We start from the raw sequence: 12,974 nt of genomic DNA on the forward strand, positions 1-12,974 counted from the left end.
GATTTCTGATTTGTACTCAATTGGTGTACAAAGGTATGCTAAATTCAGGTATTTTGTCATAGAAACATATGTCTGTAATTAAAAGTGAAAAGTATGACATTGGCATTTAGAATTCTAGAAATGTAGAGTTTATATACTGTAGTTAAAGTAGTATTGTAGTAGTATTTTGTTGAATGATTTCTGCGAGATGACAACAAGAAGCCAAAATCGGGTATATCAAAAAAAGGGGTTTATTATATTTGTCCCACCCCTACTAAGAATAAAAAAGGTAACATGTTAGATAATAATAATAATATATATATATATATTTTTTATGAATACATGGATTAAAACATATAAATACATAAACAAGACAAACAACATGTTAGGCATTGCGGTGAGTATATCAGTTACATGTTCATCTTTTTAAAGACAAAAATGAGAGTCTGAATAAGGCACGCATCCTCACATCCTTTTGTGAAGTAGTAAAAAAAGGACAGCTTTGGCAGGTTTTCAGTGATTATTTTGCATACGTTGCAGTGTAAAGCTACCACAGTGTTTACACCCCCCCCCCCCCATAAAACAACAAAACAACAGTAGAACAACAGTGGTCATATACATAATGTACTTAAACGCTGATAAATGTCTCCCTTTTTCTTGCAGGTCTGTTTCTGCTCTGTCCGGGAGGCCGCAAAACATATTGATTGTCTATAGAAAAGTGAAAAAGAGCAGGTGGAGAAGCAGGAGGTCCACGAGCTCTTCCTGATCCCGCTGAGCTCTGGAGAATGCAAGCTTTTGGGCCATTCCAGCTCGAACACCCACCTGATCAAACTACACACTCTATGTACAGGTGGCACTTTGAGGGGGCACTGTCAGGTGTGTAAGTCATTTAAATTATTTGCAACCCTGCAAGTTGCGCCATCAGTCTTTCAAAGGCTCTGTGTATGTCCTTTACCAGTGGGGTTTACAACTGTATTGTCATGAGGAGATAACAAGAGTGTGTAGCTGAAGAGGGCATCCTTATAGGTCGTCACCCTCAGCAGAGCTGAAGCTGCTCCTGCGGCTGCTGTCCTTGGATGCGGCTCCAGGTGAGCTGGCTGAGAGGAGGGGGTCGGTGCCAAAGGGCGATAGTGGGTCATCCATCAGAATTTCGTCCAGCCGATGCTCCTCCTTGAGGGTAGCGCTGAAGAAGTCTGTGAAGTGGGACAGCGGGTCGGAGAATGTGGTGCAGCCGTCTGCACCAATGTGGTCCTGCGGCCCGCTGGCAGTGGGGATGGACGGCACACCGGCCACCACGGCTATCCTTTGCAGGTAGTCGCTGTTGGGATCTTCTTGGTAGAGGGGCGGCTGCTGGGGTTGCTGGGTCTGGGGAGATGACTGCTGCTGCTGCTGTTGCTGCTGCTGCTGTTGTTGTTGTTTGAGGAGATGGGTGGATAGTTCAGTTGTCCCCAAGGCTGTAGCCATGTTTGGGAGGCCATGTGCTCGTGCCTGGATCTCAAGCTCCTGGAAAACAACAGAAAAGAAACCATGAGTTAAAGATGGTATCTGCTTCTAAAGTGTTGTTGAGAAAATTACTATGACACGCATTGTGTGTTAGCCTAGATAAGATCTGATTAGATACCTAAAAATGTGTGAATATTTCCTCAGATATGAGTGGATTTACCACGGAACAACAATCGCCACCACACCTTTTTCACATACTGACATTAATTGAGTGAACTGTACTTGGGGAGTGTGGGTGTTGACACTGTCTTCTCCCACACGCACTCTTTTCACAGTGTATATGATCGGCACTAATCACTGATCATGTCATCACAAAGCCCTGCTTGACCTTTGTTCACTATCCTTTTATCATCAGTGGTGGTCAGAGTTTCCTGGATAGTTTTGTCATATTTGAAGAAAATACCAGATTGTGTGTTCTTCCCATCATTGGCGTAAACTCTGATAAGCCACAATCTACGTGTGCTGTTTGTGCTCATCATCTATTTCTGATTTGGGTGTTTTTTACACTGAAAGACCTGGGCTTATTTGACATTCATCAGGTAAACTGGCAGGGAGCCTTGAGATTAGATCAGAGATAGGGGGGAGTGTAAGCAACAGTGGGTTAGGGGGGTGGGTAGTTATGGTTTTTGGGTCGTAAAGCTTTTAAGGTGGAAATTAGTTTACGTTATAGTGTCGTAAAGCTTTCGAGGTGGAAATTAGTTTATGTTGTAGAGTCGTAAAGCTTTGGAAGTGGAAATTAGCAGAGGTGAGCCCTCTGTCTTTATCAAACCGATCTTTGGCATAATGTATGAAAGAGGTAGTTTTTTAAATAAATCAGCAATGTGAAAATAAGGGTTTACTTGGATCCTGCACTGGGGCTAGGTGCCAAAACATTAAAGGGACATTAGTGAGTTGATTGGCCGAGCTTTAAGGAGTGCGTTAAAATTTATTAGGAGGAACACTGGTTTTGTGTTAGAGCAACGTGGGAAGACAAGTCTAAGGCTGTATACTTTACTCTACTTTAGTCTCCTTTTCTGTCAGTAGTATTGCCATCTATCAGTGTTTTATCACCATGTATACCACAGACACAAATCAAACACATTTAGACTGTTATATTTTGTTACCTGGATCCTCAGAAGCAGTCTCCTATTTGCTTGCTCCAGCTTCTTCTGACGGCTCTCCAGCTCCCGAGCGTGCTGCTGCTCCTTCTGCAGCCACCTTATGTACTCCACCGAGGCCTTCAGGATAGTGCCTTTGTTCCAGCGCATGTCACTGCAGACAGAAGAAATGTTAAAGATAACCTTTTACACAGAACCCCCTGATGTTGGCAGAATATCCTCTGCAAAAAAAATTAAAAATGGGGGGAAAAGTTTTAACACAGAGGTTTTTTCCTCTTTTATGATATGAATAAGAAATGGTGATTTACATGGGGCAATTATTCATCCTTGGACATTACATGGGGACACTGAATGGGAATTTTAATAGAATAGTTAAGTAGCTATGTGGAAAGTCCATTCTCGTACCTTCTTGTTCGGTAAAATTAATCCTCAAGTAAAAATAGGTGAGGGAAAATGAGCTAAGTAGGAAGACTGGGGGGGGGGGCTTGAGGTGCAAGAGTGCAAGTCATTCTTTTTGCAGATATTATTACTTTTTTTAAAAGGAAAGGGGAGCTGTAGTAAAATTGTCCTTTTCCACACGAGTGAGACGTTGGTCTGATCAGCACTAATAATCTCTTTTATCTCGTGTTAATGGCACGACGACAACGCTAACCTTCCATTTAAATTTGAAGCAAAGTTCAATTGCATAAGATGGCCGGTGGATTTTGATTCCGCTCCATACTCCATCGCTATGTTCCAATTGTGCTTCAAACTTTGATTCAAATGGTGTGGCCTGCTTCTTTGCATTTGACCCTTTCCTCATCATTCATGCTTTGAGCTGAACTGCCGGGACCCAGCGAGAAGATGTACAGCTCTTGGAACGTCGACTTCAATGGAAGTTCAAGTGCACCCTTGAAATATGACTAAAATGCGCTTGAGTACTCATTTGAATTCAGTGAACAACGCGTAGAGTGTCTTTGTGCTTCGAATTGAATATGCTTCGCCATCAGGCAAGGTCTTGCAGTCACTTCAGTAGCATTGTTTCAATAAATACATTTAGATGTTGCAACTTACGGGTCATTTGACTTTGGTATTAGTGTCCCCAGTTCCTTAATCCTGTAGTTGATGTTGTATCTTCGCCTTCTTTCAACTAAACAAGAACAAAAAAGAAAGAGAGAGATGATTAGGGCACTGTCAGCTGCCATGCTAAAAAACAAATTTTACATAATAAACTGTGAGCGAGTTGAGAGGAAGCGGGAGACACTTACTCAAATTATGGTTGTCCTTTTTCTGTCTCTCTTTGGCCATCACCCTTGTGTCGTGTTCTGTACAAAAACAATAAATCACAGAGAGGGAACGAATTGATTAGCAACGCACACCAATTTTGAAACTGAAAGACAACGAACACAAAACGGCACAAAAGGCCCAGTCAGGAGGCATACAATCAGTTATTTTGAGGGAGTTCAGTGCTGGGGTCAGCCAGAATGTGTAGTTTCCGTGCATCCACACCACACCAAGTTTGACCTACAGACACAAACACACACACACACACACACGCGCACACACAGAGCCCAATTGATCCCCTCCAGCATGTCTGAAGCCCATTGTGGAAAAGAAAATGGTGATCACTTAAACTATTTAAACTCTGTAATTAAGACAGTTTAGCAAATTCACTAATCTGTCTTGCAGAGGGACAAAAATGCCAGTGCATCCATATTCGTATTCACATTCTTCCAAATTACATAATTGGGGACCTGAGATTGGATTTCCCAATTTGTCTCTGTTGATTCAATCAAGACAATTTAAACTCAACCCATTGTCCTCTCCGCCCACACTCAAATAAAACAGCCCGTTGAGAGTGAAGGGTTCTTCAGGCATCCTTTTAATTTCCTAAATCAATTAGGCTTATTTGCTTGATGCATGACATTAATAAGAAACGTCTTAAAGGGCCCTCTGTTTGTTTTCTTTTTTTGCACTGTGACGAAAAGTCTACACGTTTCTACGGCCTATTAATGGAACCACCAGCATGTTGCCTTTTTTAGCTAAAGCAGGTCCACTCTGTTCTTTCTAGCACCCACCCAGAGCTTAATTAATTCATTTTTGCTTAATATGCAATATTTTTTGTTTTAATTCCCTAAAATGTCTTTTATCTGACAGCCAGATTTTTTTGTGATTTTAACTTAACTTACAGCAATGTGAGCATATAATAATTGGTTAGTTGTTTGATCAAATGCTATGGTATGAGTCCATACCTGTGTATTCCCTTTTTACAGTGAGCTTTGTGGGGTTAGATGTGGGACTCATTCCACCATTAGGGGCGTTCATACCTTGTTCACCCCCATAGACGTCCAGCATGCTGCCACTGAGGGACACCTAGGAAGGGGAGAGAGGGAGAGAAAGAAAGTGAAAGGGTCAGTGACAGGGGAAGCAGGCAAACTCATTTGCATTTCACACGCATATAAACACATGCCTTTCACACTTTCAACAAAAACCACAACACAAATAGTTGTTTTTAGCTGCTGTGGGACTTTGTTTAGCATTGACGAAAATGACAAGAGGCAGGTGGAGTGTTCAGAGCCTAGCAAAGAAGGTTGTCAGCCTCCAGGCCTCTGGCTTTGGACTACGCGGCAGGGAGTTGTAGTATCCACATAGTCTCCCCTCAGCAGGACAGGGCAAATCCACTGCTGTGACCATGAATTGTTGTCATATTCAGATTGCCTGCTCATGTTTTAGCACAAAGAGTAAAAACTACTTAACAAGAAGTGAACATTGGTCACCCAGGTCAATAAAGTGTTTCCATCCTTCAGCTGTAGGCTACTCCATCTAGCCCCGACCTCTAACCCAGGCTTGCAGCCCTCTGAGGTTTGCTTTGACCAGACGTAGTGCCTTGATCTGGGTTGTGAAAATGCCACCATTTTCAAAACCCCTCCGCTTGAGAGTACTCCCAACACAGAGATGTGCTCTGTGTTGAAAATAGCATCCCATTAGATGAAAAGGCTAGCTAGGTCAACTGCTTGAACAGAGGCAAAACTGTTTTCCTACGGGTCTCTTCTTGTCTGGGAAAGCATACATCAGTTCAGCGATAAGACATCTTTTCACGGACTGGGGAGATGTCAAGATTTAGCGTGCCGACACACATGTGTGTCTAATTCGCATTTGTGCATTAATGGGAAAATGCTACAGAAGCCACCATGCATTCCAAGATGCGCGCAGCCAATTTTATCCACGATGTGTGTCAAATCTAACTACTAGACTGGGGAATGTGATAAGGCTGCATGTCAAGTCAAGAGATGGGAAGGAATGGAAAGCAAGAGAAAAAAAACAGAAAAAACAAAACAGAAGAAACTGCAGACATTTCAGATATCTGCGTTCGGTTTGGTTTGCATGTGCGTTTTTTTCCCATTATCTCACCAACACTGGAGAAGAGGAGGAGGGGAGGACAAAAGTGCTTATCAAAGTGAAAGATTGCAACAATTCCCCTACTACTCCTATTGTAATCACTTCAATCCCTCTCCCGTCTGTGTTCTAGGATGTGTTGACACGGCGAAACGATGTGATGTATCGTACTGTATGACTAATTAGGATGAATTGATCCATTTAAGCATGGTATCATTTCTGAACAAGCCCATGGGGAGTGTATGCATTAGCCCAATCCAATGGCTCAGTAACTCTCTCCGACAACAAAAAAAATCCCTTCTCGCTCCTCTGTCGTGCTTCTGTCCTCATTTGCAACCTATTTGCTGTCCCATCCCTCCTCCTATCCCCTCACGCCTTTTCCTCCCCCCTCTCATTCCTTCTTTGTCACAGTATCTGTAATGTTTTGCTCCGTGTCACTTTATCTGCATGTATGATTCTTTGTCTGTCCATCTGGCTCCCTCTGTATTTAAGGATTTAGGCCAGATTCCCAGTGTTCCCATCTCATAAGCTCTCTCTGCATTTGGTTCAGGTGTTGCTATGTTCTCCGGTCCAAATGGACCCCTTGTCCGAGAGTTTTGCTCAGAGTTTTTCATTTCTAGTCAGTCGTCTTCCCAAGAATGGACCTTTGAAATGTAGCTTCTTTTATGATGTTGTCGTTACGTATATATCCATAAACATCACTCTTTTTTAATTTAATCTGTATTGTTGATCTTCTTGAGTAATGTGAGAAATGTTGCTAAGCCCCAATGAACTTTGACTCATCTCTAGACTTAAGCTGACCTCAAACCAAGACAGGTCCCCTTTTTCCCAAGCAAGTCAAGCTTGCACCTACACATCTGGGTGAAGGAACCCCACTTTCAAGTCCCCATTCAACATAAAAGAGAGGTCATTCCTAAGGGAACTTAACTTGACATAAACCTAACTTCAATAATGTGAACAGCTTAACAAACAAAGGATATGTTGCAGAAATCAATACAAAAGACCTTCAAACTGTTGTCTGTCTGCATTTTAAACAGTGTTAGTTACAGCTGTTAGAGCAATAGTTAATGTGTCTCATACTTACATTGCTTTGCATTATCATGTTAGGCTCCATGCAATCCAAGCCTCCATCATTGAAACCGGATTCAAGACTAATTAGGTCATCAATAACTTCATCCATTGGAAACTAAAAGAAAACAGTAATTTCAGTGTACTCATGGACAGACTGATGAAGTTTGTACAAGAATTTCAATACTGTCCACGTCTGTTCTTTTGAAATCTCAACATTCAAACCAAAATAAAAACGAGAAAAGGGGAGGGACTGTGCAGAGACTAATCCAATAACAGACAAGCTCTCCACCGCCACGTCACATAAATTAGTTAGCAGTGTTGGCGGGAGAAACATACATCTGTTATCAAACTAGTTTCCTCCTTTGAAAGGGTTCTCTCATCAGAGACTGCATGTCTGAAGTTATTGATGAACACATCAGAGAGAGAGGGAGATCAATAATGGCATCACTTTGTTTAGATAATTAGTTGGAACCACTCTCTGAGGTTCAAACCCAATCCAGATAGACATTTTACAGGTTACTGTTACTTGTGAATTATATTACATGTTAACTGTCTATCCAAACAAACTTTCCGCCATGATTTATCTCTCCTAATGACAGAATATAGAGGGACTAAGATGCAAATCTTACAGATGGCGTAACAGATGAACAAAGAACAAAATATTGCTTTTGACAGGAATGTGGGGTGTAGACAGGAAAACGTGTCAAGAACATTGCAAAATCTACAAAAATTATGACCCACAGTTCGTCCGTATGTGACCCAGTTTGTGGTTCAAAGTTTTTGTTGCAATGTCACTGTTTTCCAGTCACCGTTAGGCACATTTTGATTTTATTTCAATTTCAGTTCCATAAATTCAGCGACATCATAATTCAGATTTAGACACTTTCTTTTTCACTCACCTCGCTGTCGTGATTGGCCATAGTGAGCAGGGTAACGGGGCTGTTGGGGTTACTGCTGTCGCTGACAGAGGGCATGTGTCCGTTCCTCATGACCGGCACGGTGGCCAGCTGGCCAGGGGTGTGTGGATGCGGAATGGTGTGGCCCTGCCCGGCCGAAGAGGCCAGCTTGGAGCCCAGTGTCAGGTACTGCTTGACCTGCTGATTCTGGGTCTGGTGGAGGTGGAACTTGGAGTTCTCCAGGTGGCTGTGTACCTGCAGCAAACACAGATCATACACATGTTCAGTTAGCCGACTGAATAGAAAATAGGTTCACGGGGTTGGAGAGTGCACATTGTTTCTCGCACCACTGAAACAGCGCTGACTAAGCACAAGAGCTGCCGGCTTTGTGACAACGCACAAAGTTGAGAGTCAGACTTTTCCCATTATTAGTCACTTGTGCAGAGCAAATTTACAGATTAACAGCAATACTGTGTTTTTAGAACTTGTCTTTAAGAGAATTATTACTCATTCACAATTATTGTCATATTCCGTAAATTTTGTACCAGCTCCTGACTGAAAAATGTGGTCAATAGAGTAAACGCCTTTTCCAGTGAAATTATCTTAAATTGACAAACAAAATGTATAATTTTGTGTAATTTTCTATTAATCTACAATACTAGCCAGCAACCAACATAGCCAAACCATAAAAGCCTTACACATGTGTTACATCTGAAAACATGATAACACTGTTTAACAATACATTTTACCAAGTAATTCAGAATTTACTTAATTTCAATATATGTCAGTTTCTTACATTTGAAGCTCTGGTTGCGTCCAGCATCATGTAGTAACTGCAGTCACTTAAGTGTGGCATTCTCAGAAGAGCAGATAATCTTCAGACTGGCTTGTTTTGGTGTAGCAGCAGGTCAGCTTTAGGGATCCAGGTCTACTGCTGCTATCCTGTTCTTCTGCTGACTTCTCAGTAAGTGTCTGAACTTTCCAGTCCCCTACAAATGTCTTCTAAAGGGCCCTAAGTGAATTCATTAGGCCCAAAGCTGGGCGTAAGCCTTTATGTTGCGTAGCATGATAATCACTTCAAACACCGGTCTGTCAGATCACCCATGGTTTGATCACTGCAGGATATCTGCCTTTAGTGTGTATCACTAATTCATTTGGACCGCCCTTTTCTGTCTGACTGACCAATCAGTGGTCAGCTCCCAATGCCCTCTGCTGCCTGCTCCAGGGGTTGTAGCAGCACAAGTGACCCTTGTTCCCCAATGGGGGTTTTAAATAACTCATCTAATGCCATTTTTAACCATTCATTCACTGGTTTCAGTGTAGACAGTTTAGTATTATCAGTCCCCAAACAATAACTGCAATAAAGCTATTTTGAGGTTTTTATTACTGTAGGTCTAGGGCTATTTTCAGACGGGACATTTCACATAAAAATATTTAGTTCACTTACTGGTCTGGAGTAACAAAGAAGCTCACTGTTATTAGTTTATGGCCTGTAGAGTATTTTTAGGTATACTTAATAATAATAATACATGTATTGTTAGCAGTTTTAATATCCTGTTAGTCATGTTAGTTGTAGATGGTCACTTTGTCTGTTTCTTTTATCCAGATTCTTTTGAACTTCCTCTTTAAATTATTTTGTTCACTGGTCAAAATAACATGCTCTATGGGCTTGCCTGTACTTTATAACTTTTATAACTACATGGATACTTTTTTCTATGACCTCTGCTAATCAACTGGAAGTAGAAGAAAGTCAGATAAGCAACAATGCTGGTTTAGTACTTTTTGCAGGCTTACTTGGTGACCATGCCATGTTACTTAACATGAATAACTGATTGGTTAAAAGTAATGTGATATTGAAGACAAATACATTCTCTTCTCTCTGGTCCCATATTAATAAGGTCACTTTAATAAAACATTACAATAACCCCAAAAACAAGTGTCATCTATGAAGTAAAATTACAGAGAATGAAAGCATCGAAAGCAAGACTATAACTGTAACTTCTGCTAGTGACAGTTACTGGATAATGGTCAGTGCTAAACAGTAGCCACAGTAACAGTAGCACAAGTGGAGAAGAATCATAAAGTCAGCTAACTCACTCTTTACCTTGACTTTACTGAACCAAGCCAACGTTGGTTAAGTAAAGTCAAGGTAGCAACTGATCATACCAGATCAAATAAGGCTGTAGCAACAAAACTCCTGAGGGAACTCAATTGAGCAACAGTGCTTTAGAGCGCTTGTGATTTCAACTTTAATATATATATATTTTTATGAGAAACAATGTGTCATTTCTTCTCAAGTCTCACAGAAAGAATTTCTGGAATTGATTAAATGAGTTGCTCGCTAGCAAGTAGTCTATTATGTTTTGAGACTTTTAGCAACAATTATAGTTATTTATGGGTTACCAACACAACACTCACTTCTAGCTGTGGCAATTTGGAATTGGACTTTACAATAAAACTCAGATTTAAATTCTCCTCGTCAGCTAGACTAGTTGCCCTTATTCACCACTCATCCACCAAGCTAAGAACGTCTCATCACAATACTCAACTTGTCAGTAGAGACTGAGAGCTCTTATCTGACTTCTCCAAGCCAAACAAGATGGCAGTTGTTAGCGAATCAACATTTTTTTCCACTACGGATAGCAGGAGGGATGCCATGACTGCTAAACACCACATCTGCTTTGTGTGACAGCGGTTTGTCCTGGTTTTACTTCAGCTTTCTCACTACTGTAAATGCCGGAGACACGCTTGTTATCCACTTAAGGGAATCTGATTAGATTTGAGAGGTAATGGTGCTTCAGTCACCGAGGCCAACCTTGACAATGGCGGGCCTGTGCATGTGTGAAGGAGACATGCTGAAAAGTATCAATGCCAGCCATACAAATGGGATAGGAATGAGATAAGAATCTTATCAATCAAGGCTCAAGTTTGGGATTGTAGTGACTAATCTGGTGTTTTAGACACTTCAGTTTTTCTCTTTCTCAAAACAGCTACTAGCACCTGCTACAACAACTGAGACAGTGTTTGCGGTTACTGGTAGAGAAGAGGTCACAGGTTCACTTTCCATTTATACACATTTGCAAACATATTCCTGACATGCAAAACTATGTTGGCTAAAATTCCCAATTCACTAATACGAATCAATGATATAATCAGATTTTGGGGTTTCTACACAGCTCCTGATAGTTTTGCATATGGCCACTATTTGATGCAACAACATTTTAATATGTCCCTTAAATTTATTTTAGACGTCTGCTTCATTATGTTTCATAGTTTCTGAATAGTAAACTAATATTTGTATGGTTTGTGTTTGTGCTTGGTGCATCCAGTTAAGAGATATGTCATGTCATTAGGAAAATGAGCTGCATCTCCCTATCTTTATTATCTTCATTAAAATAAAGATTTAATAACTGTAAGCCACATCACGTGTGTTTTTCCAGCTGTTATATAGAATATGTATCTGATTCATGCAAGCAAGTGCACATAACTGCAACCAGAAAGCATGTCACAGCAATGCTCTAATAACATCTCTCTCGCCCTCAAATGAAAATATCAGTGATCAGTATCCTGCATTACAGAACATATACTCCCAAATATGTTTGTTATTAAAATCACAAATTCTCCACTAAAAAATCAGAACACTACTTAAGATTACAAACACATGGACACTCAATGCTAAATCTCAAAGCACAGTTTAATGCATTCTTTCAAATCATGATTTCTTTAGCCTCTATTTATGAGATGTGTTTAATAGTGTTGTGATTTACCTCTGAGTTAAAAGGTGTATTTCTTTATTCCCACTGAAATGCTGCATTCACAGTGTACATTGTAACAGACAAACTCACAGGTGTTTCTTCTAAATGAAAAGCTCTTGCTTAACTCAGTTTCAGTCTTGCCCAAGTTCTCCTTTCACTTCAGAAAAATCCAGCAACTTATGAAACACTGGGTGATGGTGACATTAACTAGCTGTACAAATTATGGACAAAACCTTGTAGGAGGTTTGGATTCATTTCTGCAAAATGCTGTATTTTACAACATATTGACACAGTTAGTGAATGCAGAATAGCAATGCTTTTAAATATGATTATATTTTCCCATTCTTGAACAAACATAAGATGAAAGTGGAACAAAAAGCCTTCTCAGACATGCATACTGTCTTTTGTGCTGAGCCTGCTAACCAGTATATAGCTGTAACCACATAGCCTAGATTGTGAAATGTGAGGGAAGATAAGACTGGGATAGCAAACTGAGCGCAAAGTTTGCATTCCACAGTGGCTGTTCGGTTCTTCTGGTTGTAGGTGCATGCCTTTTACAAAGCACAGACACTTTCTCTTGCATGCAAACCCAAACAAATACACACATACTTATACAAATACACTTTTCTATATCTGATCTTGTCCCAATTTTCCCTGGCCTGTAGTTGAGTCGCTCCCCCCTACCTGTAGAAGTTGGATCTCTGTCAAGGTGATCACTTTGACCACACAACAACGACTCATGGCTCCCAGAGTGGCAGCGTCTCCCACCACAGGGGCGCTGCAAATTCGTGCAGAAGAACAAGAACTGTCACAGCTACAGCTGTGTCTCACCGAGACAGGAGGAGAAGAAGAGGAAGAAGAAGAGAGGTGCTGCAGCCTCCTTCCTGAGCTTTTGCAGAAATATCGGAAAGGAAGGCATGACACATCAGCTTATTTGGGAGCTGCACGGGCTGTTTCCTGCATGTGTGTTAGTACGCGTGTGTGCTTTTGGTCAGGGAAAGGCCTGACAGAAGCAGAAATACAGATGGCAGTTGGGGGGGTTGGTGTGTGTGTGTGTGTGTGTGTGTGTGTGGATAGGGGTGTAATAAGTTGACAGAATGTGAGTTCCTGCTTGTGGATCACCACACTTTCCTTCCTGCAGTACATCCAGCCCAGCTCAGCACATTCTCCCAGGTTATCTTCATGACACCCACTTCCCTTGGAAGGCTCTTTAACCATCAAACTACGGTCACAGATTCAACTGGGGAAACGCACAAAAATGTCATCTGTGTGCAAATACGCTAAAACCCACAGATGTA

General features: G+C 41.2%; 1 protein-coding gene across 7 annotated transcripts in view; it reads right to left on the reverse strand.

Moving 5' to 3' along the window:
- Nucleotides 1-207: 207 nt before the first annotated feature.
- Nucleotides 208-12,974, reverse strand: part of tfec (transcription factor EC) — a 45,306-nt gene continuing 32,539 nt past the window's right edge. The window contains exons 1-8 of one of the 7 annotated variants that reach the window (XM_038739130.1): nt 12,361-12,637; nt 7,925-8,176; nt 7,039-7,140; nt 4,811-4,931; nt 3,827-3,883; nt 3,633-3,708; nt 2,586-2,733; nt 208-1,482 (exon numbers count right to left, since the gene is read on the reverse strand). In XM_038739130.1, the coding sequence (XP_038595058.1) occupies nt 1,000-1,482; nt 2,586-2,733; nt 3,633-3,708; nt 3,827-3,883; nt 4,811-4,931; nt 7,039-7,140; nt 7,925-8,176; nt 12,361-12,417 (1,296 nt within the window). In that variant the 5' untranslated portion in view covers nt 12,418-12,637 and the 3' untranslated portion in view covers nt 208-999. The other 6 variants (XM_038739129.1, XM_038739132.1, XM_038739127.1 and 3 more) reach the window with 6 other exon arrangements.

This window comes from Micropterus salmoides, unplaced genomic scaffold, assembly GCF_014851395.1.
Source record: "Micropterus salmoides isolate LMB-PRFRI ecotype aquatic unplaced genomic scaffold, ASM1485139v1 Ms_hic_scaffold_23, whole genome shotgun sequence".
Lineage (NCBI taxonomy): Eukaryota > Metazoa > Chordata > Actinopteri > Centrarchiformes > Centrarchidae > Micropterus > Micropterus salmoides.